The sequence below is a fragment of the Myotis lucifugus genome, unplaced genomic scaffold (genome assembly GCF_000147115.1).
Source record: "Myotis lucifugus unplaced genomic scaffold, Myoluc2.0 scaffold_54, whole genome shotgun sequence".
Classification (NCBI taxonomy): Eukaryota; Metazoa; Chordata; class Mammalia; order Chiroptera; family Vespertilionidae; genus Myotis; species Myotis lucifugus.
The window spans coordinates 3,124,609-3,152,603 of record NW_005871102.1 but is presented as its reverse complement, the minus strand read 5'-3'; the positions used below and the strand labels follow the sequence as shown (position 1 = coordinate 3,152,603).

The window sequence follows — 27,995 nt, the reverse complement described above, 5'->3', positions numbered from 1 at the left end:
ATGTGACTTTGCAGTATTACTCACTCATATAGAGGGAGCTCATTTACCTCCACCATTGATATTGGACTTGGCTTTGTGACTTTGATTTGGACAACGGAATATAGACAGAAGTGACAGTGTGCCAGTCTGGGCCAAGATCTCAAAAGTCATTGCATGATTCCACTCTCTCTTGCATCTCTGCACTCACCAATAGAGTTGCATTCCCCAGTAGCTGCAGGTGCTGCTCTTTCAGCCTGTGCCCCAGGAAAAACATCATTGGAGTAAAGACCTCATGACCCCCTTGCAGGCCTGCATCCGGAAGCATAGCTAACCAAGCCAACCTACAGATGCATGAGAATAAGTGATTCTTGTTTTTAGCTACTGAGTTTTGGGGTTATTTTCATATGCATAGTCATACCAGTAGTTAACTGATACACCCCACATGCTTTAGCCCTATATAGCTAAGCTGGCTGAGACTGAGATAATTTAAGTATCTTAGTCAAGGACACTTAGTTAAGCAACAGATGGAGAAAGTTGATGATCTTTCTCCTATACATATTTCCTTTATTAATGCACTTGCGTATTGTATTCTTTACACTTATTTATGCATTCATTGGTTGATTCTTATATGTGCCCTGACCAGGATTGAACCCGCAAACTTGGCATATTGGGATGATGCTCTAATCAACTGAGCTACCTGGCCAGGGTCATTGTATTCATATTTTAAAAGACAAAAGTATTCTTGACTAACAGAGTAATGTTATGATCAACCAAACCTTACTTTTTTTTCAGCCCCAGATTTCTTCTTTTTCACAGCTAAGTCAGATTTCCTATATATTTGGGAAGTTGACATTTTGAACTTAAACTTAGGGCTTTGCATTTTACCCTCTTCTTGCATTCTGCCCTTTGTGACAGAGACTGGAAAGTTGTTCTCTAAACTGTTTCTACTTCCCTCCTAACTCGCGGACACGCCCCCCCCCCCCCCCCCGCCCCAGCTTTCTCTGTATTAAGTATGGCAATGTGACTGAACACAGGCCTAGCCCCTAAGATCTGCCTTGAAGTGCTTCATGCTCTCTCTCTTTTCTTGTTCACCAGGACCCAAAGGAGGATCTGAGGGCCCAGAGTGATTAGAAAGAACAAACCCTGGGCCTGAATGATTTCATGAAGCAATCTACTTTTAACCCTTCCATAAATTTTACTGGAATGTGACATGAACAATAAAACAAAACAACTTTTATTAAGTCACTGAGATTTGGGGACTGCTTGTACCTGCTTTAGCCTACTACGACTAATACTACCTTAAGTCAATCTCATATTCCAGCCTGGCAAAATGATCTTCACTCTTGATTTTATTGCGTGTCTAGATTAGGGTCCCTTTCAGTTACCTGACTTTTATTGTCTATGAGGTCAAACATCCATGCCTCCACTTCTCCACAGCTCAGCAACATGCCCATTGGGGCCTCTCTTCTCATTTTATCTGGGTGGGAAATGGTGTTGGTCTTGAGGCCTCGACTTTGATGCTGTGGGATCATGGTGTGTGAGTCATCTATGCGGGGAAAGCATCTGTCACTGTTCAGGATTTATTTTGAACTATTGATAACTATAAAATCAATGGATAGATTAACTCAGACTACAGTTAGGGAGAGTAGTGTGGGGATGTGGACGAAGAAGGAGTCCAGCAGCATCACGCCTGGCCGCACGAGGGAGCAACGGCAAAGGAGACAGAGATACAAATTATGTCATAGGATACATGGCAGGGGCCGCGTGGCTATGATTCTACCACAGAAACTGAGTCCATCTGCACAAAATCAAACCAAGTGGGAGGTGGAGGCAATTCTTTCAGAAGCTGAGGAAAAAGTTGGGATTTTTTTCACCTACATTTAACTTGAATGGAAAACCTGTGTTCTTTCACCACAAGCCTAGCACTTATTTCCAATTTTTCATGAAGCATTGATGCTATGGTTCCAAAGGAGAGTCACCACTCTTCTGAGGTGGCCTGTGACCTAGCAGCATCCTCACAAGCCTTGGAAAACTGCAAAGAATGCAAGGAGTTAAAAAAGTCTGTGGAAAGGACAATGCCTGGCCTGAACAACTCCAGAATGGTGACAAGATTCTTGAGCAAGCAAGCTCCTAGGAGCCAGAATTGGTTCAACAGATCTTATGTCAAAATAAATGTATTATATTTCCTTTATGAAGAAAGATGAAAAGAGGGAGAACAGCTTGAGGGAGAGGATGTGAAAGGAGGGGAAGAGAGAAAAGAACTTCTGGAGGGAAGTTGTAGCGTGCTGACAAGTCTAGGAATCGGGGAGAATAATAACCGTCTTCAGGTCTCTAGAGACGTGTTGTCAAGAGGAGGCACTTAGACTTGTCCCACAGAAATAAGAGGAAGCAGAGTCAGGATCCATAAGTGGAATTATGGGAAGAAAGACTGTGACTCAATATCAGAAAGATTCTTATAGTGGGCTGTCGAATGGAAATTGGCTTCATGAACACGCAGAAATGGAACTGCTCAAGCCCAGACTGTTCACTGCTTTCTTGGGGATTTGTAGAGCGGTTGTCTGCATTGGGTAGGAAATAGCTGACTTTAGGTTCAAATATCAGGCATCCCTCAGTTCTATTCTGTCCCTGTCACCCATGTTATTGGGCTTCCTTGCACACCTACGCACTGTATTTGCAGCTTTGGCTTCCTGACCTAGGCCAACCCCTAAAGCTGTGGCTCCCACATTTAGTCTCCCAGCCTTCAGGCACCCAAAGGGACACCACCCTCCTTGGTGGTCACAGAAGACAAAAGAATGTGTTATCAGCTTCTGGAGCTACACTTCTATCGAGTCTCATTTGGGCATGAGTTTCTAGCCAAATGTTTGACTTGCACACACCCACCTTTTCCTCCACACTGTCTTTATCAAGCTCACCATTTAGAACACCCACAGAACTAGCTGAGCAAGAGGCTGGCTTACCACACTGAAGTTTACCGCTGTTACTAGTAAACCAACGACATAGCTTATGTCGAGGGATCATTAGGTGGTTTCATGCCTCTGGGCATCCAGGGGAACTCACTCCCCAGAGCCTTTCTTCCTGTCCCTCCTCCGTCACTAGCATGTCCCCAGGTAAGGCCCAGACTCTCTGGGCACACAAGGAACATGAGAATCCTCCCAGCACTGGGGCTGGTAATGAAGGCTTGAAGCAGTGCTGGTTCTGGAGACCTCATTTCTCTCCCACGAGGGCTCCTACCTGGACAGTGACACTTCTTGCTCTGACTCATTGTGACTTTCAGAGCTTGTTTGTTCTTTGCATGCAGAGGGAGAATGAAACACATTTCTGGGTTCGGGGGAGAGCCCGGCATGGTGGCAGAATCAGGTGCAGAAGGGAAAACACAGCAGGTAGAGGAAGCTCAGCCAGATCACTGCATCGTCCCCAAACCCTGTCCCTATATAAGAGCCCTACTATGCCCACCCCCACACCTACAAATCCTGAAACTGAATCGGGAGTCCAGTCCTGGGTCTTGTTCAGAGCTTTATTGGAATCCACGGTGTGCTGTGCATGCAGGGAGTAAGCAGGGGTGACCCAGCGGACATACCAATCTTGTCACTGTAAGAAACTCCAAATTCACAAATGAAATAAGCAGAGGTTATTTGCAGCACCAAAGACTTTTTCTGGCTTTGTGAAAATGTTGCTTCCAAGTAGATATTGGTGTTTATAGATCAGTAGCTATCTGATCCTAAAGTCAGGGGCTAGAAACTGACTTAACAATGAATTTTTATAAGCCAGGCCAAAAAAAAAAAAAAAAAAGAGGCTGCATTTTGGAAATGGTATGAAGTGCCCCTCCAGTAGAGGATTCAAGTTACAGAAATTCAGTTTACAATGCCCCCTATAGAAACACACTGGCTGTACAAAGCCCACAATACAGGCTTTGCTGCAGGTGAGTTGCTTCCTCCCATGGAGGGTTCCCCAGAATACAGGTGCAGATGGAGGACTCTGGTGGAAACAGAACCATAGGAACTTCGTGTGGGTTCCACCACCCTCCAGCTCCTTGAAGGCCACCTTCTGCCTCCCAAAGCTCTGCAAGAATACCACCAAGGGGAGCGGAGGGCCAGGGCACAGGTAGTTACAACTGGTTTTCCTCAGAGTGATTATTTACTTCATTCAATAATAATTTAATGGTCAGGTCCTCTATTTTATGGGTTGAGTGCTGGCTCTTCTTACCAGTCATGTGACATCCTCTAATCTCAGTGTCTTTATCTGTAATGTGTGTACAAATAGCATCTCCTTTGTATGAGGATAATTATATTTCACTTAATAAAATGTTGGGCATATGTGAGCACCCAATGTACATTAGCTTTTATTATTTATGTTCCTTATGTTTCACAGTAAAAAGAGAGTCATGTGTGCTCTTTCCCTACGTTAAATAGAAACTTTGGCCAGCTTGCTTGTCCTTCTGGAACCATCTATTTTCTTGGCCCCTGTCCTCCTTTTGTCCCACAGGGAAGTGGAGGAGATTGGTGACCCCTGCTGTCTTGTGGTCCACATTTCAATACTGTGTGGAGTCAATGCATTAAGCTCCCAGCTCACAACAGGCTCTTGTCCCTTGGGTACCACGCCCTCCAGTGGACAGCCCCACTGAGGCTCCCCCCACCCCCATCTCGCTGGTACCTCACTAGCTGGAGCTCCATCAGAGGCCACGTGGCCAGCCACGACCTCTCTCGGCTTCATTAGGATTTGGCAAACCAGTCCAATGGAATCCAGGTCCAAACCTTCATCTCCAGCCCAGGCTTCATGGTCATAACTCTGTCCCACGGGCCCTCAGTACCTTGTGAGCACACTCCCGTCTCCAGTTCTAGAGGGGAAGGCAGGTGACAGACACGGGAACCAGACCCCTCACATCCGGCACTTTTCGGCCGCATAGACCCTGGGCCACTTCCAATCACTTGCTCCAGGTTTTTCCATGAGGGCAGAGCTCCCTGAAGCCTGGGGTGTATCCTGCTCACGCCATGTCCCCAGCACTTGTGGAGTGGCCAGCACACCCAGATGCTCAATAAATGTGCCCAGTAAATAAATGCACCGTATGCCACTCACTGTTCTGAGCTTTCTGTGGACTGAAATAATTTTCTTGCGGGAGATGTGAGAAGCCCTCAGGTGGGATAAATGTGGCAGAAGCTGAATAAAGGAAAAAAAATGAGATTCCCTGACCCAGAAAAAGCTCTTCTCTCAAGAAGAAAAAGAAAAAAAAAAGGCAGAAAAAGAAGAGACCACATGACTAGGCAGTGTCCCTGTCTGCCTGCATCTGTGTCCTGACAATTTCTAGATGAAGCCCACCTCACTCCTTTCTAAACGTACATGTCTCTAAGTAACAATTCATTCATGAATAAAATTAATTATTTCTCAAAGCAAAAATTAATCCTCTTTTTCTCTGCCTGGCTGACTCAAGATCTCGCTTTTGAATCTCAACAGAAAATAAACCCAATTCGGCCTTCTCCCCCTGGCCACCCTGCATTCTTTCTTCACTTCTTGCACATTTTTATTTTTTTCATTTATTCTTTACAGACCATCTTTGCCATCGTATTTCGAGCCAGGGTGGATAACCTGGTTACAGCCCCAAAAGACATGGGAAAATGTGGGGTGAGAGTCATTTTGTCCTGGGGGAACCTGGGACTGGCATCCTGGAAACTCATTCTGACATCGCATTCGAGGGCCGATTCAATCCATCAATCATTGAGCATGTCCTAAATGTCCTCCTCTCTGCAGCACTTGAGATGTGACATTCTGATGTGTTTTCCGGTGTGTGTGCTGTCACTCAAACTGGACTGCTGAATTCCCAGAAATCACTAAAACCCTGTTCTTTCTCTCTCTCTCTCTCTCTCTCTCTCTCTCTCTCTCTCTCTCTCTCTCTCATAGCCTGCTACTATGTCCAGAATGTTCTGCACAAAAGAAAATGCTCCATAAATGCCCATGGGAGAACCAAGCGAGCACATGCAAGATGTGGTAAGCTTTCTCTGAATTCAAACTTTTCAGCATAAATGATGCTGGATTTTCAGTTGAACCAGTAGGTTTACAGGACCTGAAAGTACTGCTTACCTTTTCCTCACCTGGGGAATAGTCACCCACAAGAGGAATGGCCTTAGCTCCTGCCTTCTCCAGACATGCAATGACTTTAACTTCATTTCCTCGCCCCTAATGCAGAGAAATGACAGGCCCTGCCAGGTGAGTGTTTTGCAACTGCATTCTGGAAGAAACCAGTGTCTCAGGGAGCCTTTTGGCATTTTGGATGGACAAGTTATGGCGGAAATAACACAAAGCAGGGGAAGGAGGGGCACAGTCATGTGCATCTGGACATCGATATCAGATGTGTGGGACTGGCTGCCCAGTTCCTGAACCACACCTTTGTCCCCATGCCTTGGGGAATACTGTCCACCACACCATCCCCCATGCTGTCTCCCTCATTCACTGGGTTTGGCCTGTACATCACCTTTTATTCCAGCCTTCCTTGACCTTCCTTTGCTGAGTGACCTGGCACTTTCTCCAAATGTGCTTATCTGTAAGTTCCATCAGATGAAGAATGGTGTCCTTCTTGTTCATGGTTTATTATTAGAATCTTCCAAAAGCAGAAGCACAGAGTCGGCCCTCAAAAATGCTGAATGAACATTGCTCTTCGTAGACTCTTGAACTGTAGTTGCTTCTTCTGTGCTAGTTCTCCTTTTCCAAGAGAGAACACTTTCCTCTCCCATGTCAGAGATGGGGCAGGACTCTGCTCCCCCTCCAGATGCTCTGGACTGAAATTCCTTGGGTAAAGATTTCACGCCGAATCTACCCTCTAGATGGCATATGATGTGTCAGAGGTACTGTACACTTAGCCAGCACAGAACTCTTGGTTAAAGCAAATTCTCAACATTTCATCTGTCCCTCTCTCACACCTCTGTGAGCTGAGGAATAGTGCCTGTGACCAGACCTGTAGGCTCATCATGGCCGCATTGCCTCTCCTTTTGCTCTCACTTGTTTCCTCTGTTTGTGCACCATGCCTTTCTCTCCTTCCATCCCAATGCACTCTCTGGTTGTCAAAATATAAACCCAGTGAGAAGTTCAGAGATCAACCAGTTCATTCGGGTGACAGTCATTTTCCAGGAGACCTCCCCTCCTTCCCTGTCCTGAGAACCGTGGCTTCCCTCCCTCATGGTTCCCTGCAGCTGTGTGGTAGCAGCCTTTTGTCTGTCCCGGTAGCCATAACGAATGCCTGAGAAATCACTGGAATTTACCTAGGCAGGCTGAGGTTGCCTTTGGTTGTCATCTGTTTACATGGACTGTGATCTCTTAATTAGAGATGGTGCCTCTCCCAGGGTTTGCTGTTTATCCAAATCAGTATTTGTTAGTCCGAGAGAAGTGGCTGGATGATACATCAGCTTAGAGCTGCTCCTGTGATTGCTTCCACAGCTGCTCTCTGCCTCCTCACCTCTCCGCTCCCAGGAGGCACCCACAGGCTGGTTCTAGGCCCTCCAGCCTTTTCTGTTTTTAAATTTTTCTCCCAGCTGCTGCATCTATTCTTATGAGTTCATGTGCCTTGGCACTAATAACTCCTAAATTTAACCTTCCTTGATTATGATTCTGTTTCTTCTGTAACATCTTCTGTCACTATTCTCACTACCCCCAGGGCATTGTGGGAGATGCTGCCTTCCCTTGAAGCCTTCTGTCCATCCCCCCTGGTTGTTCCTGCTCTCCTCTTGGTCTCCGGAGCACTTAGTGTAACCAAACACCGCGCCTCTCAAGCTTTAATGTCATGCTCTTGTGAAAATGCAGGTCCTGATTCCGCAGGTCTGGGAGGAGCCTGAGGTCCTGTGTTTTTTATGAGCTGCAGGTAAGGCCCAGGCTGCTGGGGTCACAGACCACACTTGGAGCAGTGTGGGTCAAATACTTGCTCTTTCCCATTTCTCACTTCCTGCATTCATGAGCTATTACCATATCTTATTTTTCATCCTGATGAACTGCAAACAGGTTTTCTTTTCTAAGGGTTATTGTGCTGGTGCCTGCTGATAACTTCTTTGGCCTTAACTGCCCTTGTTCATCACATCTTCTGATTCTGTGCCTGCTTGCCCCATTGGATGTTTCCAGATGCACCTGCTAAAACACATTCCTGCCTGAACACTGCCTACCTTTGGGTACCACTCCCCCCTCTTGGCTTTCAGCTTTGTTCTACTTCGGTTCTCAAAATTTATAAATTTGGCCCAGAATATGATCAGAATGTAATGTCCTTTTTTTTATCAATGAAGATATCTATTTAATATATTTTTTGTTTATCTTCCTCCCAAAACACTTCTACTATATCTCCAAATCCTTCCTTTCTAAAAAAAATAAAAATAAAAATAAATGAGGCAGCTAGAAATGGAGATAATATTGACAAAGATCAATAATTTGGAATTACACCAGCCTTGCTCTCCCCCTAACCACCCTATTATACTCATGGTTCTGTATGTTTTTTAACTTTTTCTCCTAATTTTAATTTATTCTTTCCGAGTTTTAAGTGTTTCATCATAGTGGCTTGGATTTTTTCCAATCCCATGATTATCTCTCTATTAAAGCCTTAATACAAAAAGAAATAAAAAAAAACAGACTGCTCATTACTTTGATTTGTAGCAAAGAGAGAATGGAACATTATCGCTAGAGTGTTTCGAGAAACCATATTTACATTTGCATCAGCTCAATTTAGGCGCCTGATTAGGTTGCGTGTTATGATGAAGATGCACTTACCAGTCAGAGGGAAGTGGCGTGGTCTAGATAATGAGCAGGAGACTTCAAGTCAGGAGCCCTGAATGCTATTTCTGGCTGTGACTCTCTACCTCTCTGACCTTGAACAAATAAGTCCGTCTCATTGCCTTGGACCTAATAGCCTCCTATGCCTTATAGGGCTGCTATGAGAGATGGATCACCTAAGTGTTTATTATGGAGTAGGAGCTATGGAGTGAAGCAAGGGAGGGGGGGTTGGGGCTCACAAATGGAATTGGAGATGGGACCTCTGCTCTGATGGCTCCACTAGCCTGCTAAGAGACAGTGTCTGAGAAGTGGGCTGACTGCTCAGATGTTGGTCTGACAGGGCTTGAGGACATGATGAGAGGATAGTTAGTGAAACTTAAAAGCTTGCCACAATATTGGGTGAGATGATCAAACCATCCTGTTACTTAGGAAGGCTTAACAAGAGTGCATACTGTCTTTCTTCTCATAACGGTGCCTTCCCGAGGTGTCCATGTCACACCTGGGACCAGGACTGGCAGTGACCGGCTTCTGTAGGACATCCTAAGGAAGGCCTGCTCAGCTGGCGATCCCTGGCTTTAGGGGAAAGATCTTCCCCTGTGGTGACTCTAAAACATGCTTGAAACAAGCTAGTTCCCTCTGTTAAGCCTGCAAGACCAGGAAGAGTGTGCCCAGAGAAGATTCATGCATTCTTTGGTTGAGTTCCTCTCCCAGCAGAGAGGTAGATGGAAGGGTGAAGGTTAATATGCTTTTAAAAAAAAATAAAGAAAAGTAACAATATTTTCTTTCTTTCTGTTGGATGCTTAGACCTCAGCAGACATCACAAAGACAACACCTGTGTCTCTCATCTTGTTACCATCTTGCATTGGCTACTATTTGTTGAGAACAACCTAATAATGATAGGTTGTATTGATTAAACACTGTTCTAAGTGCTTTACATCAACCAACACATTTAATTTTCACATTAATTTATTGGGTGAGATGTTATTAGTGTTTCACATTAATTTATCAGGACTATTTCTATCCTGATTTTACAAAGAAGGAAATTGGGGAGTAAAGATATTAAATAATTTGCTGAGCATTACACAGCTAGGAAGCCACAGCTGCAGGCTTAGAAAACAGGTCTGCTAGCTCCAGAACCTTCCCTCAGAAAGGTGAAAACAAACTTGAAATGGAGAGAGCAACAAACTCTGGGGCCCGTGGTTAGAAAGGTCAGAGCTATTCTAAAGCAACAAGTCATCTCCTGAAAGTGAGAGCACAGGCTGATATCCCAACAAGAATATGTGGGATCCAGAGACTAACATGAGAACCTTGCTGTGGGCTAGTTCTGACCTGTTCACACAACTGCAAGGGGGTCTTTTTCCTGGTGCAAGAGAGCTTCCTAGGATTCTGCACCAAGCATCCCACCTGTTGGAAAGTCTTATTCTTTGCCGTTACAGTTCATCTCCTTTCTTCTATGGAAAGCACATGAGAATACCATTTGTTTTCTATGGACCAAAAGCTTTCTTAGAGAATTGAATGAATTCTGTTTGAGACTGAATATTGCACCATAATACATTTCTGATACTCTCTGTAAGCTTATTCTCCCTCTACCCTTCTGGATAAAGTGCCCTTCTGGTCATGTGGGTGACCCTCCATGTGTAGTTTAACAATTTCTTTTGACCCTCTTTCGTCAGAGGAAGCAAGGTCATGAATTTGCCAAAGGGAGTTGCCACTAGAGACCAAAGGAGAAGGAGGATAAGAGGGAATTCCCACAGGAACAGGGAGGTGGATCACAATACAGACCCTACAACAAGTCTCCCTGGAGCCACCACTTCGCTTGATAACTAAAGGCAAAACTCCCAGAATGCTCCTGGAGCAGCTGTGTGTGACCATTCTTTGGTCCCCCACCAAAGGGTCACAAATCAGAATGCTGCGTGTCTGTCAGAATGAATGCTTACTGCCTCCCCAAGTACAGGTTCATGTGCAAGAACTGACCCCCGAGTAGCAGAATGGTGCCGAGTAAGAGCTTGTCACATTAAATGATCAGAAAGCCATTACCAACTGATAGAACGGTTGATAGTGCAGAAATTATTGCACACTCTCCTCCCCATTGGCCAGCTCAGAGCTGCCACCAGGCCCTCCATGGCTTCCAGGCTGGGGCTGGGACTTGATGAGAAGAAATCTCTATCGAAGAAGAAAACTGATGGTTGAATCCCTCCGGTTCTTACAGCCCTTGAAGTGGATGATGGTGTTGGGATTCTCAGCCTATTTCAATTCCAATGTACTTTAAAAAAATATATTTGTGTGATAACAGTGCTTCTGAAAGATTTGGGGTAAACTGAAAAATCTAAGGTAAACTGAAGGAATTTTCTGCTTAAACTAACTCTCTCTCTCTCTCTCTCTCTCTCTCTCTCTCTCTCTCTCTTCCCCCCCCCCTCTCTCTCTCTCTGGAACAGGATTTTGTTTCTGTGTAACTCTCCAACCCCTTCATTCTCCAGGCCCTTCGTCTGCATGTGCCTATGAGAATCACGTGCCAGGAGATAGGCCTCTAAAATGTATGCTCTTACCAGTTGGGAATCTTCCAGCGCTGAATACCTTAAAACCTTGTTTCTGAGACACCATACTGACCCAAACAAACACCATGGTTATTGCAGGCATTAAAAAAAACAAAACAACAACAACACCAAACTTCAACCTCTTAGAAATAGAACAATGCCTAAATATATTTCAAGAACCCAGATTCTGGAGTCTGACCATTTGGGAACTAAAGCTGGCTCACCATTTACTAGCTGTGTGTCCTTTGGTAAGTCCCCTAACTTCTCTGGACCTCAATTTCCTCATTTGTAAAAAGGGAGAAGAATTGTTCTTCTGGCATATTGTTCTGTGACTCTCATCTTGTTACCATCTTGCATTGGCATAGAGTTGCTGGAAGGATTAAATGAGTTAGTGTACTGCCCTGGCCAGGTGGCTCAGTTGGTTGGAGCATCACCCCATGCATCAAAAGGTTACGGGTTCCAACTCTGGTTGGGGCATGTTTGGAGGCAGCTGGTTGACGTTTCTCTCTCTCTCTCTCTCTCCCTCGCCCTCTTCCTCTCCGCCCCCCCCAAATCAATACAAATAAAATAAATGAGTTAATGTACATAACAAAGTGCTAGATCTAGCAAGAGGTCCAGCCCTAGAGTATGTTCATATGACTAGACACACATGTGCCACGTGGTTAACAACAACCTCTAGGTGCTGGAAGAATAGGCGTTTTTCTGGTTTTGTTTCTCCTTGTGCTTTTAAGATACTTTCTCTCATATTTTTGCATTGGGAACTAATTTGTAATTGGAAAATAAATGTCTTTGATAAGAGAAAAAAGTTCAGCCAAGCTCCCAGGATTGTTTGAAGACTAGGGCATGGTGAGAGGGAAAGGGAGTAGACGAGAGGGCAAATGGGCAGAGGAATGAAGGAGACATGGGAACTCAGGGATGCACTCGTGGGAGCCCTGATGTGAGGATCTTGAGGTGCCTCCTGCTTTACAAGTGCTGGTCCAGCAGTGGGGGTTTTATCCCTGCTTTGTCCCTTGTCACATGGGCCAGATGGGTCTCATGCTTGACTTTCTCTCTGATGCTTCTGAGGACGGGCGCTGATGGGCCAGGAAGTACAGCCTGGTTCCGTAAGCAAGGCCAGCTGAGGCTGTGGTGTTGACAGGAGTGAGGGCAAGCTCGTCCCTGTCCCCACGGAGCTCCCCAGACCTCTGGAGCAGGAGCAGGAGCTTATCCTGCCTTCATTTGCATGTCTGGGTAATTACAACTCATAAAAGTATCTAACCCATTAGTTAAAACCCAGCCCCAGCATTTGACTCTACCCTCCTGCCGCAGCACTGGCCACACGCTGACTCTATGCTGCCTCATTTGTCCTCAATTTATAAGCAGCGGAACCTATAAATAGAAACCCTTTTGCTAAGTTCCCCAGGAGGCATCAGCAGGTTTTCCAGCCTGTATGTGTTTTCTTCTTTCTTTTTTTAAACACCAACATGGTAGGCTTGTTTTTCCTGCCCGCTGCTCCTCCAGCCCTCGCTTCTAGCTCAGTCTGTGGGCATTCCAGCTGGCTCAGCTGCCCGCCCGCAGGACCTGTCCAGGTTGGGTTCTGAGGGAGGCCCCACTCACCTGTAGATCCTGTACCTGGTGGTAAACCCCTGGCGGTACCGCTCCACGAAGTCAGTGTACTCCTGAGCGCGGTGGAAGGGGCCCCGGTCCGTGAGCAGCCAGTCCAGGGGTGGCTGGCCAGCTGAGGACGCATGCTGTTCGGGGACTACAGCAGCAGCCGTGGCCGAGACAGCCAACACCCAACCAGGGAGGCCCAGCGCCAGCAGAGTTGCCCATGGGGCCGCCGCCGGCCGAAGCCCTCTAAACCGAGTGCCGCTCTGCCACCTCATGCTTCTCCCAGGCAGTTGGTGTCTTCATTCTCTCGCCACACTCTCCCCCTCTGAGCCTCTCCTCCAGGGCCCCTGGAACCAGAAAAGTACACACGGAGATGTCAGGTGAACATCCTGGTCTCACTAATGGGCCTGTGTCATCAGATATCAGTGGGCAGGACACATTCTAGGAAGAGCCCACCCAGAAGTTGGGGCCAAATGTAAACTTCTCTCTATATAAAAGCCTAAGTGACCAGCCGACCGGCCAACCAGCCGACCGGCCAGAGTCAGAGAGATCTGAGACTCAGCATCTGTGCAGGATGCTCAAATCAGTCCCTGGTCATAGGATAGAGGGACAGAAGCATGAGTGCCTGGACCTCCAGAGTCACTCCTCCACTCCAGCTAGGAGATATTGGTCACTTACATGTGCGGGGTGATTCTGAGAAGTTGCCCCAGTTAACACACAGTAAGAGAGGTTTATCAGCATTATTATTATTATAATAGAGGCCCAGTGCACAGATTCGTGCACCAGCAGGGTCCCTCGGCCAGGCCTGTGGGGACCGGTCTGAAACTGGCTCTTTGACATTCCCCAAGGGGTCCTGGATTGTGAGAGGGTGGTTCTCGGGTGACACACCCTGGAATTAGGCTCCCTCCTCTCTGGTTCTGGGTGCGTCACCCAAGAACTGCAGCTGCCAAGTCACCGCAGCTCAGCAGCTCCTGCATTGAGTGTCTGCCCCCTAGTGGTCGGTGTGCATCATAGCTACTGGCCGGTCGGCTGGTTCACCGGTCGGCTGGTCGCTTAGGCTTTTATATAGAGAGAGGTTTACATTTCACTGGGACTCAGAGGATTTAAGCTAGGAAGATGCAGAGATAGGATATGAACATAGGTCTGGCTCCATGTCCAACCCTTGTCAAAGCATGCTGTGCTGCCTAAGGAGCTAGAGCAGGCAGCAAGGCAGACCCAGGCGTAAGGGACTGGGTGAGAGAAGAATAATGAGGCCATGCCTGCTCCTACTGGGTCTTAAAAGTTAATATAAAATTCCAATAATTAAAATAGGTGATACTGGCCCACAAATTGAATGGGCAGATCAATGATATAGAACAAATGGCTCAAAAATAGAGCTCATTATACATGAGAACTTAATATATATTTAAAAAAGCATTACAGACTAATTGGGTAAGGGACGGAATATTTTATCCATCATATTGGAAAATTAGTTCTAGATGGATTAAAAAAAATATAAACAGTAAAATCATAGAAGGGAGAAAATTCCCCAAATGTTTTATAATAAGCATTCATTCCTTTTAGATCATGGGGGGAAGTGATATGAAAAGGAGGAATCAGCCTTACACATGGGTTGTAGCATATTTAATAGGATATAATCTGATGAGGACACCCAGAATATTTCTCATTTAATCATTCGCACATTCATTTATTGAGAAGCATCAATTTAGGGCGCTGTGCTAAGCATTAACAATACAGAAGCAGGTGTTCATGCCATTGTCTGAAACTCTACCATTAGTAATTAATTCCTCTTATAAAACATTGTTTCTAAAGGCATGTTGCTGGAGGGGAGAGAAGGATGCTCATTTTGGAGGCTGGGCTACTTGACACAGCAGTCAGGTGGATGTGCATGAATGGGTGGGAAGTCACAATTCTAAAATGGCCACAAGTTTCCCATGTCCATCAGTGCATGCCCTTCCCCTTGAGTGTGGACAGGACCTGTGAATAAGATGAGTCACCACTCCCATAATCAGGTCACTAATCAGTTGACCATCAAACGGAAAGTATCCTGGGTGGGCCTGACCTTATCAGGCAAACCTTTAACCATAGGTGACGTTTCAGAGACAAGCTCCTGCTGGCCTGGAAGAAAGCAAACAGCCATGCTGTGAATGCCCTGTGAGGGCCATGCGGCAAGGGATTTTAGGTGGCTTCTAGGAGCTGAGAGCAATTCCCAGTCAATAGCTAGTAAGAAAATTAGAAAGTTGGTCATATGGCCACAAGAAAATCAGCTCTGTCAACAGCCACATGAACCCTGATCCCCAGATGAGAACTGTTTCCTTTATTTCAGTCTGGTGAGCATAGTAAATTTGTTTTTATTGTTTTATGCCTTTATGTTTGTGGTGATTTGTTAGACAGCAATAGAAAAACAATACAGACTTAGCAAAAGACAGTGCTACCCCTCCCCCATTCTGCACAAGGCCTGGCCTGGTGAGAGTTCTTTATGTTCCCTGAAGACTAGCTATTCTTCTCAGCATGAGAAAAAGTGAGTGTGGCAGTTTCTGGAGCAGAGTGATGCCCCTAAATCTGATCACATCCACGCCTTCCCTGTCTGGATTATGGATCCCTCTAGATCAGCGGCCACATCTTCGTTTTGTAATTCCAACACTCAAGGGCCCTAAAAAAAATTGTGAAGACTCATTTGCATGCAATGAGCCAGTGACAGTGTGGCCTCGGTCCAGCCACTGAACCTCTTGGTGCCCTGTGCTATAATCTGGGGATTGGTAGCTGCCACCTCACCTAGGATTCAAGGGTTTTGTAAGGACAGGTGACAGCATGTGGGAAAAAGAGAGCCCTATTGAGTCCACACGTGCTTCTTGTCATTCTTTGTTTGTAATTATGCTTTCTCGGAGCTCACATTGTGCTAAACCTGACTGGGTGTAGCAGTATCGGCTTGAGAATCAAATGCTTGTGATTGCGGGGCGAGTCTGCTGAGCGCAGCAACAACGCCCAAATCCAGCGCCAACCGCACATCTGAAAAGCCAGGCCTTGGATCACGTGGTTTCTGCTCCATAGGTTTCCTCAGGGTCTCAAGACATTTTCACTAAAAAAAATATTTTTAAGAAAGAGAGGTTTTAAACTAGTTTCAAAACTCTTTTTTTAAAAAGTCCTATAATTTGTTGATTTGCCTTAATTTTAAAAAGACAAAATAATTGCTGCATTGACAGTTATGTAAAAATTAGGCTCCTCCAGGGAATAGCTTTTGGCCATTTCCTGTTCATACTCCACAAATAATATGACTAGAAATGTTTTTATTAGTGATCTGTAAAGAAATTTTTAACCATCTACATTCTCATGACTTCTGGTGACATCGCTAATATTCAGCAGGTTAAATAATTAGCACCTTCCCCGTGTCCTTTGTCCTAATGCTGACTGTGTGAGTAACCCCCCTCATTATAGGCCCATAGATTAAAATGATGGTGAGGCTAGCTCTTCGATTAAAAAAAAAAGTATAAATTTACTTGTGAAAGCCCAATAATTTCATTTACTTTGACCATATTTTTTTTTTTAAATATATTTTTATTGATTTTTTACAGAGAGGAAGGGAGAGAGATAGAGAGTTAGAAACATCGATCAGCTGCCTCCTGCACATCCCCCACTGGGGATGCGCCCGCAACCCAGGTACATGCCCTTGACCAGAATCGAACCCGGGACCTTTCAGTCCGCAGGCCGACGCTCTATCCACTGAGCCAAACCGGTTTCAGCTACTTTGACCATATTTAAGACAGAGTTTTACATGAACCCAAACGATAAATTCGCTTTGGACTAAAGGTCCAAGTGAAGTAAGTCCTGACTTTTCCTTTGTGAGTAAATTAGCTCAGATCTGTCCACGCATTAAACCCATTATAGTTTTGTCAGTAGAGAAAATCAGGTGCAAGTGAAGTCACACGAGAAGGAGCCCGTGCAGTCTTCCAAACGGGAGAGCTTATGGGACTCCTGTCTCCACCACTTGGAGGTGATCCCCGGCTGTGGCCTTCTGGGGACTCTTGTGTCCTCCTGTTCATCTCAAACTCCATTTATGCTAGGTGTGTCAAGACAGCCAGTTAGAATGTGGGCATCCACAGCTTGTGTACTAAATCCCAACAAGTGAGAGAAACTTCCCCCTTGGAAAATTACTGCAGAGCAGGGGTTACATGTTAGAGGAGTTAAGGATATGGCTAACCTATTGTTAGAGGCCAGAAGAAAAGGAGAAACAGGTGTGAAATCAGTATTGTAATTAACAGAATGGTTAATCTTGCTAATAATTATCATTGATAAACACCAGAATAAATCACTTAATATTTGTGTGGAACTTCCTGCTTATGAAGCACGGATAATAAAATCACACTCAGTCTTCCCCTCCTAGATTGTCTGCTCCCCCTTTCACAGATGGGAATACTGAGGCTAGGATTACCAGGTCATGTATTTCAGTGGCAGATCCAGGTCTACACACTCCAGATCCTATCCTATTTGCTCCTCACTGCACCACTGACAGGATTTATAGCTATAAAACCTTGTGGGCTTTGCCACTTACAAGTTGGTGCCCGTGGGAGTAAGTCCCTTCCCTCTGGGAGTCTCCCTTTGGTCATCAGCAAACTGATTTAAGAGGTAAGATGAGCCCCCTGGTCTTGCCCAGTGCTCAAATTCCATTATTCCAGGCAAATGCAAGGTCACAAATAGAAGGGGAGAGGCATTAAGATTTTATTTTTAGGAGGAAGCTCTGTGTTTCAGAAAGGGAGTGAAGCATAAGAGAAGGGAGGGATAAAGCAGAAATCCCTGCCTGATGGAGCAGTGACATTTAATAAAGTGATTAGGCAGTGACATTAAATAAGTTCTCAAGCCATTTGAGTGGTTAATTGGCCAACTCTATTGAGGAGGTGTTTTCCTGAATACATCTGAGGATATCAGTGGGAAAAACTCGCAGAAAGTGTTTTGTTCTGATCAGCTGCCACATCTTGATGCAAAACCTCTTGTTTTGAGCAGAAAAAGAGGGTGGACAGGAGAAATGGCAGAATGTTCTGGGGTGGGGACTCCTACAGGGCAGGGGTGGACATGGGTGCTATTAGATCAATGACTTTTATTCTCCCCTCCTATTGGGGTGATCTGCCAGCCTCAACAGAGACAAAGTATGGTGCTTTTACTCCAATAATAGGTCAGAGAGCTGCAGCAGGGCCACGATTCCCCTACTGAACCCAGGCAGAGGTTACACCCAGACGGCCACTGTCCTCTCCAGGCTCTGTGATAATGACCTTCAGTTTCACCTCCAGATCTGACGTGGAACTGGCAAGCGATATTTCATGCATTTCCCCACCGCTGGTCAGGACATGACTTAAAATAGGTGAGACACATGGATATCTTCCCTGTATAGAATCAGGTTACCCACATTAATGATTATTCAAGCAAAGATAAGAGCTAATCATAATTGCTATTTACTAAATGTTCTTTCATTCATCAGAGACCATTAAGAGGAGAGGCTGGGAAAGGAGAGGGACTTGCTGGCGCCACTCCCCAAGGAATGAAACTTTAATATTCGCAGTCTAAGGTCTACACTTGGTTCTCCTCTTCCTCTCTCACCTGTGTCCATCAGTCAATCAGTTACTAAGCAGTTTTTGTGCATGAGGACTGTACTAGGGGATGCAGTAAATCTGATGATCGAGGTGGTCCCAGCACTTGCCCTCATGAAACAGGACTTGAGGATCATGTGATGAGCTTAAGAGTGATGATATATGCTCTCTCTCTCGCTCTCTCTCTCTCTCTCTCTCTCTCTCACACACACACACACACACACACACACACACACACACACACGGAGCGTTAGTGACATTAGACCTTGTAGGCACCATCCCCTCAGAGCCCCACATTTACAGGTTTCTGCTGTGTGATAACCAGCCCTTCACATGCGAAGAACAGATTCATGTGTCAGTCACAGGGGTTCATACTTGCCAGCAGGGTGTCCTGGGCACTGTTCTTGGAGAGACAAACTACCCCTCAGGCTTGCCCAGAGGCTTGCGTGATAAGTTCCAGGTCATGGGGTGCAGACCAGGGAGGCCCCTCTGCCCCAGAGCTTCCCCTGAAGCCATAGGGGTCTCCCATATAGAGAATGAAGGCACTGCCCATCAAATAGAACCTCTAAATGAAAAACTGCACATTTCAGAGTCTTTGGAACCTCACCTCCATGCAGATGAACCATTCTCAAACCATGACACATTTCCATGGTACTCCTTCTTTAGAAACCCCAGCAGCTCTTGGGGCCCTGATAACAAACCTGCCTTCCTCTGCCCGGCACTGAGATCCCTCCATCCCCATCAGCTGCTCCACAGTGGAGGGGTCATGAGCATGGGCCAACAAGCCAGAATGTCTGGCTTCCACTTGGCTCCACCTCTATTGCCTCAGCTTCCTCATCATCTTCAGAGCTACCATCATCATCATCGCCAATTATGTTTAGATATCAGTTACTCCGTGCAGACATGGTCTAAGCCCTTTCCATTCATTGACTCATTTAATTCTCATGAAACCTCCATGAAGTTGATATTGTGAAATTCCCATTTCACAGAGAAAACTCAAGAACAGATAAGTCAATAATGTTCTCCCAAGGAAGCCATAGTACACCCTAACTGACCTCTAAACCTAAGATCCACAGGCTGTACTCTGACGAGGGAGCCGTAGTCACAGGAAGTTACCTAGACCCCTCCAGGTGACTTGTGTTTAAAAAAGTGCTATGGATTGACAGGAAGTTCAGAATCTTAAAATACAAAAGTAGGAGTCACCTAAAATCATTTTCCTGGCTTGGAGAAGGCCATCTAAGTGTCTGATTTGGGAAAGCTCTGTGGATCCTGTTTAGATGGCCCATCAGCATGCCCTTGTGAAAAGGCAGTTACCTTTCACAGTTCTAAGAGCCACAAGGTCAAGAATGTTCCCCCGACCTGGGCCCTGGTAGATAACCCACAATTTCTGGTTCTCTGCGTGCCCCTGAGTTCCAGTGCTTTTTCCTCAGACCCCAAACTGAACAGAGCCTTTGCCCAAGTTCCCCTTCCTCCTCCTTAGGGCCCAGTCTCAGAGGGTCCATCTAAGGTGTAAACTCACACCCTTGCTGGCCCCTGCACCTGCTCACAGCTCCACACTTTCTATTGTAGGGAGATGGACCTCTCAGATTTGCCTGCCCCTTTACCTGGTACTTAACTGCACCACCACTTCTTTCTTCGTGTATTCTGGCCAACAAATCTGTCCTCCCTGAACCAAGATTACCTGAATTATGCGGATTTTCCCCTGCCTCTGGGTATGCCCAGCCACTCTCAAGCTGGCTTAGCGAGTCACTCCACACCTCTGGCAGACAGCTGGTTCCATCCTCCAGAGAGAAACCCTTCTCTGTCCCTGCCTCCTTCCCACCAGCCTGGCTTTCGCTTGTTAAGCCCAGCTCACTCCCCAGCAGAGTGAGCCTCTGTATACACACAGGATGGTTAGTGTTTCTCTCAGGCCCGAGAAGCCAAACTAAACCTAACCCAATCACATAGAAATCGTTCATAGCTCTGCAGGCTGCAGAAGGGAGGTGAGGCTGACAAGCCAACTCTCCCTCTGACCCACAGCCTACAGTTCTATTCCTACTCTTGGCCTTCTGCCAGGCCTGTCACCAAACCTGAACTTTTAGCCCTAGCTCTGCCCCATTTGGGCCTTGGCATGGAGAGAATGTAAAATGATAATGCCCTGAGCTGTGCCAAACAGCACGCAGCTCCTGAGATGTTACAGATGCAGCTGTGACCAGCAAACACATTGTTTCCGGGATTGTGTTTGTAAATATATGAGTTGCCTGACAGCTTGTGGAATTAAATATAGATGCTACATCACAAACCCTAGCTAAAATAAACTATATGCTGCTCGATGAATGTCAATAAGTACACTGAGAAAGAATCATTACCCCTTTCTGTAGTGCAGTCCAAAATACCCATCCCTAAGTGGTTTTCTCTTCTTTTTTTTTTAAAGTTGTTGGGTTTTTTTTGTTTTTGTTTTTGTGTTTTATGCAAGTGACTCCTCCCACGCCACAAGCTTTTGTCTGGCACTGCTGGACAGCTGGGGGGAGGGTGGTGTGAGGATACAAGGTGGGTGCAATCAGTAAGGTTGCTGCATTGGGTGTGATGTGTATAGTGTGTGGAAAGCCAGCTTGGAGGTTGCCAGGTAGATGAGGGAGTCATAGTCAGCCTTTGGGGATTGCTGGCCTTATGGCAGCATTTCTCAGTGTATGGTCTGAGGCACACGGGGGTTGTTTGGAAAGACCTTTGGATGGAGTGCAAACTTACCTGTCACTCAGTCTTCTCAGCAGTTTCTGAGCCGCATGACTCTCCTTTCCTTACACTCGTTTCTACAGGCTGCTTGTACGGTAGCAACTGCTGAGATTAGTAAGGCAGGGGATGGAAGGTGGTCTTCCCACACTGCAGTCAGCACCTGGAAAAGCTTCCTGAGCACTCTCACTCGGTCTTAAGGGAAGAAGGCTTGTTGCCATGGAACCCTGGGTGTTGATGCTAAGCCTGAACTGCCCTGTCCAAGTCACCAAAGCCTGCACTCTGGGAAGTGGTACAAAATGAAGACCCTGTGAATTCAGCGCAACCGCAGTGCTGTGTTGAGTTAAGGTTTTACTTACGTTGATCATTAGGGATTTATGCAATTGCTATGTTTCTGCCAATTTTATTTATTTGTTTGTTTGTGGTGTTCCTCTCTAGTTCTTTAACACCAAGTCTTTCCTCCACTAAGAAGTGGAATATAGACTTAGATAGACTGAAGATTGGGCACATTGAGTGGTCCTTATGCAAAAATATTTAAGAGCCTCTAGAACCAGAATAATTCTTAAAAACTTTTAATTCATCGTTGCTGGGTAGCTCAGTTGGTTGTAGCATTGCCCCAATGCACCAGGTTTCAGGTTCCATGTCTGGTCAGGACACATGCAGGAATTAGCCAATGAATGCATGAATGAGTGGAATGTCTCTCTCTCTCTCTCTCTCTCTCTCTCCTTCACTCTCAAATCAATCAATAAATAAAAATCTTAATTCAGACTTCATTCTGGCTTACACTTACTAACTACCTAAACTACTTATGACACATTAAACCATTTATTAGATGTGTTAAGAAGTATCCCACTTCCTTTTAGGACATGTAATAAATAACTACTCATTCAGCTATCTAATGTTTATTGAACAAAGAAGAGTTCATTTAGCTAAAATATAAAATGCATGGACGGGACAGTGGGAGAAAATACTAGAAGGTAAAGCTTAGATTTCTTTGAACATGCAAACCCTTGTTAGAATTCAGGCCTTATTAGCCAAAGCCACGTTAGGAAGACTCTTTGCTGACCAGGATCTGCCCTCACAACTCAGTGAAAACAGAGGCTCCAATCAGCAATTTCTAAACCAAAACTGAGATGAAATTATTTTCAGCCTAATTTTATATTGTATCATTGATTTTCAGTCCAAATCTTTGGAAAAGTAGTATAAAGTAACTCTATTAAGAATTTTAAAAATTAAATCAAACATTCCATTTCTCAAACAGGGAAACAGAGAATGTAGACAGAGGCAACCATTTACTCCAGTGGGTCTCAACTGGGGTGTGTGTGTGTGTGTGTGTGTGTGTGTGTGTGTGTGTGTGTGAGAGAGAGAGAGAGAGAGAGAGATTGATTTTGCCCCTGGTGTGAAGAGACCCACGTCCTGTGTGGTACAGGGTTTGGGCTCTGGAGAAGGGGCCGTGTGCAAATGACAGAGATGAAACAAGAAACAATAATTTGGAAATTGGGGAGCCAGGCAGGAGCCCAAAAGCAAGAAGATGGACTCCGCTTGGACTCAGGCCTTGCCATCCTTTTATTCAATTTGGGATACACCTATAGCCCTTTGGCAGTCAATTTCCAGTAACAGACAATCTTATCAGTAAGGATTTACATGACTATCAGGTGGGGAAGTTGCTTCAGCTACCATTGTCTCGACTAAAGGACTAAACAGTGGGTGCATAGCTCTGACCTTTGCCAGGGCTCAAGGGTCACCAGCATTCTGGGCTCCTTGTCCACACCTCTCTGCTAGTGAAGACAATAGGCAGCTTCCCACACCAGGAGACCTTTGCCAATTTCTAGAGAAATTTTTTATTGTAACGATTTGGAGAGGGGTGCTATTACTAGTGTTAAGGCCCAGCAGCTGTTGAACATTCTACAGTGCACAGGACAGCTCCTCACAACAAATCATTCTCTGACCCTAAATGTCAGCAGTGCTGAGGTTGAGAAGCTCTGACTTATGCCAACAAATTCTAATGAGCCCTGACTCATACAATGTCTGTGAATAATGGATGGTCAACTTTTTAGGAAAGGTTTTCATGCATATCTAGTTTGCTAACATATGTCATAGTGTCAAAGACCAGAATTACTCATCTCCACAGTCTCTTCATCTAAGACTCCTGTTTCATGCTGAATTGGACCTTGATAACAATGACAACAAAACAGTAAAACGTCCTATTTATTGAGTACTTATTTTCTACTGGGCACTTCCTTTCAACAAGATAGGTATTATTAATCCATGAGCAATTATTATAAAGAAAATGAGATTCTAAGAGAATTAAGAAGTTTGCACAACTAACTAACTTACTTCCTTCCTTCCTTCCTTCCTTCCTTCCTTCCTTCCTTCCTTCCTCCCATCATAATTTGGCCAAAAAGCTAATAGGCAGGCCTGTATGGGTGGGGTGGGGTGGCAGGGTGGCATTCTAGTAAAGGTCTATATCTATATGAAGTAGGTGGTTGAATGGCCAACAGCCCAGTAGACTCGGGAAATTGGTTACACGCAGGGGGGTCTAGCCAATAAGTAAATATATTGAAACTAATAGGAGCTAAGGTTCTCGTGAAAGAGGAGAGCTATAAATTTTGGAAGGACAAAAGCGAGAATAAACCATGCAGTGTGGCTTTGAGACTCAAGACATGACAACTACCTGCAATGTACAGTTCTGGGTTGGATCTTCTGTTCTAACAGACATGATTAGGTCAGCTGCAAAACTTGAAAGGGGTGTCTGGGTAAAGGGCATATGGGAATTACTTGTACTCTTGTATAAATTTCTAGTAGATTAAAATTATTACACTGTGCAAAAGGAAAAAGAAAATCATACGTGGTTACACAGCTCTTGCAGCCATCATTGAAACCCTATTGTTCTAACTCTGACACCTATGCTATTTACCAATCCATGATTCTAAAATATATGTGTTGCCCTGGCTGGGTGGCTTAGTTGGTTGGAGTGTCATCGCATGCACAAAAACGGTTGCAGGTTCGATTCTTGGTCCAGGGTGCATATGGGGGGCAACCGTTCGATGTTTCTCACATTGATGTTTCTTTCTCTCTAAAATCAATTACAAAACATATCTACTGATTCAGCCAACTAATAATAATACAATAAAATATATTTGCCTATTGAAATACCTGTGGGGTATCTAAGATATGGTTTTAAGACAGACACTCATTGTTTACATCTTAGAAGCCATAACTGGAGACTTGCAATATGTGGCTTCATCCAGTGTAGTTCAATAAAAATATAATGCAAAATACATAGATATTTTAAATTTATTAGCACCAACATTAAAAAGGTAAAATGAAATAGATACAATCAATTTTAACAACATATTTAATCTAAGGAATCTAAAATATTGTCGTTTGAACATGTAATTCATATAAAATTTATTACCAAGATATTTTATATTTTTTTCACTGAGTCTGAAAAAAATGGGGGAATTTTACACTTACAGCACATCTCAATGTATACGTTAATTTTTCATCAGAAATACTTTATTCTGTATTGAGATTTGAAGTAATTTACAGTTGAAAAAATAAATTCACATACTCAAATTATTCCAAGCATACTTCAAGTTTTTCTAATAATTGAATTGAGTATAAGTTTTAAATTTTAAATTAATTAAAATTAAATAAAAATTTAAAACTTAAGTTTCTTAGTTGCATGAGCCACATATTAAGTGCTCAATAGCCACATGTGTCTAGTGGCTACCATATTGGACAACACAGGCTGATTCATCTGCTCCTATGTATTCCTGTGCATGCATATTGCTTGCCCCATCTCCATATGTAGAGATGCGCTATAACTTTATTAGAAGCAGTATACTCTTTTCTAAAATTTAATTTTAGTTGACATACAATATTATATTAGTCTCATGTGCACAACATAGTAATTAAATATATTTATATAGCTTGTGAAGTGATCATCCTGATAATTCCAGTACCCATCTGATACTATACATAGTTATTATAATATTATTGACTATATTCCCTATGTTCCCTTTACCTCCCTGTGACTATTTTGATAACTGCCGATTTGTACTTCTGAATCCCTTCACCTTTTCACCCGTACTCCAAATCCCCTCCCATCGGATAAGCATCAGTTTGTTCTCTGTAAATTTGTTTCTCTTTTGTTTATTGATATTGTTCTTTAGATTCCACATATAAGTGAAATCATATGGTATTTGTCTTTCTCTTTCTGACTTATTTCACTTAGCATAGTACCTTCTAGAGACCATCCATGTTGTTGCAAATAGCATGATTTCATATTTTTATGCTGAGTAAGATTGCATTGTACACACACACACACACACACACACACACCATATCTTCTTTATTCATTTGTCTATTGATAGACACTGAAGTTGCTTCCATATCTTAGCTATTGTAAATAATGCTACAATGAACATAGGGTGCATATTAATGTTTTGGATTTCTTCGGATGAATACCCTGAAGTGGAGTTGCTGGGTATATGGTAATTCTGTTTTCTACAGTGGCTGCACCAATTTACAACCCCCCAACAGTGCATGAGGGTTCCCTTTTCTCCACATCTTTGCCAACACTTATTGTTTGTTGATTTATTGATGATAGTCATTCTGACAGGTATGGGGTGATATCTCATTGTAATTTTAATTTGCATCTCCCTGATGATTAGTGATGTTGAGCATCTTTTCATGTTTGTTGGCCATCTGTATGTCCTCTTTGGAGAAATGTCTAGAAGGTCCTTTACCCATTTTTAAATCAGATTGGTTTTGTTTGGGGGGGGGGTTGGGTGTTAGGTTGTATGAGTTTCTTATATATTTTGGATATTAACCCCTTATCAGATGTATCATTGGTGATTATCTTCTCCCATTCAGTAGGTTGTATTTTCATTTTGTTGGTGTTTTTCACCTACAACTACTAGGTTAACCTCCCTTATCTCATGGCTAGAACTTAGTGAGTAAATATGGAAAGTACATAGCAGGATGGTACCACAAGAGAAAATCCTTTACAACTGAAAAGTCGTATGCAAATGTTAATTGTTCAGATTATTTATATTATTAGAGGCCAGAAGCAGTGGACAGAAGACATTGTCATTGAAAAGACTTTGAACAAATCAATGGGTGTACCAGTTAGACTTCTCTGTAATGGTAATACAGGGATGCACTACCCTCTTCCAACCACCCCTCGAGCACTTACACTGCAGAATGGATCTGAAATTGTCTGCTCCATACTGTACTCTCCTGAGAGAAAAGTGTTTTAGGTGAATTTATCTTGATAACTGTTGCCAAGTACTGCAATTATAGATGCATTTTATTTTCTTTGTTATGATTTTATGTTCCAATCTTTTTTATAAAACAGTGCATTATTTTTGTAATCAGAAAAAAAAAACTTAGGAGTACTCTTCTGTTTCCATTTTTCTCATCATCTAGATGACTGAGAGAGGCCTATCTTAGCTGTTTTTACTAAAGAGCTTCAGTCACCCATTTGAACAGCTGGTCAGACAACCCTCTCATTTCCAACCATCTCACACTTGGTTGCTCCACTTGTGTGAGGCAGAGCCGGGGCTTAGTTGAAACAAACAGAAACAATTCCTCATACTCATTCACAGACGTGGCTATCGCCTATCTCCGCCATCCCTGATATCCTGCCCGCTCTGCGGCCTGTGCTTGCTCAGTCCTTGGCCAGGCAGCCAGTGGGCACATCCTGGACCTGGCAGTGGTGATTCAGCAGGATGGGGCTTTCTGTCTCACCCCACTCATCCTCATCCCCTGCCCTAATGAAGTGCCTAGAGGCTGAAACTGCTCTCCTGACATCGCCGCTGGTGTGGAGGTGCCTGGAGAGCAGTTACCCGTACGTTTTCTGGGTTGTCATCCTTTGAACTTTCAATTAAAGTTGCCCTCAGTTCTTATGTGTTTATTTGTTTGCTCCCATCCTGACTTAGAACCCTCCCCTCTCTTCTAGGACTGCTGTATACTATGATTCAGATGGTCTTTGCACAACACCAAGGACACCATTCACACTGTAGTCTAAGTGAATGGCATCCTGAGTTGTTGAGCAGAAAACAACCTGTGTGGTCACACCTGGGGCCCTGCCACATCCTACACGTCCCTTAACCTCCAGAACAACAATTAAGCCTCCCTCTTGGTGGGGCAGCATAGTTACAAAGGGGTAGGGAGCAGATGCGAGAAAAGGTCGAAAAGGCAAAGAAAATACTAAAGATAAAATTGGTTTGACCATGTAGGACATCTCTGTGCACCATCAACTCACCCTGTGAGATGGCTTGTCAGGATTAAAACATTTGAGACTATGATATAAATATAGAATGTCATGGGGGAGGGTCCAGAGAGTAATACATCTGCTTGTAGATTCTGTTTGTACCTGGGAGCTATTTCTCTGAAGGGCCATTGCTAGTAGTTAGGAGTTCATAACTCTCACCACACCAGGACAAAAGGAATGGTAAGTGCACTTCTTAAAATGCTTATTTTCCCGTTTTTATTTGAGAGACACAAAACTGCTTCTCCACACTTTTCTTGAACCTGCTCACATACAGCCCACCCCCCATTCCACGAACATCATTAAGCTTGTCTTCTGCAAAACCCACAGCAACTTTCTAATCTCCAAACCGGAGGGACTTTTCAGTGCCTGCGGCTAATACTTATTGAGTAATAACTGGGTACCAGGCGTTGTTCTCACTGCTTTACATACACTGTCGCATTTGATCCGCAGGACAATAAATAGCTTTGCATTCCACTGTTACTTTCTTTTTATGGAGAGGAAATTAGGAGCTAAAGAGATTAAGTAATTTCTCAAGGTGCCAGCGTTTTATGGCCAGGGTGGGTTGTCTGGATCCAGAGCTCAGGT

The 27,995-nt window shown here is 44.3% G+C and overlaps 1 protein-coding gene across 1 annotated transcript in view; it reads right to left on the bottom strand.

Moving 5' to 3' along the window:
- Window positions 1–13,114, bottom strand: part of BRINP2 (BMP/retinoic acid inducible neural specific 2) — a 43,966-nt gene extending 30,852 nt beyond the window's left edge. The window contains exon 1 of the mRNA XM_023754020.1: window positions 12,846–13,114. Within this exon, the coding sequence (XP_023609788.1) occupies window positions 12,846–13,114 (269 nt within the window). The remainder of the gene's footprint in view (window positions 1–12,845) is intronic.
- Between the last annotated feature and the right edge of the window lie 14,881 nt (window positions 13,115–27,995).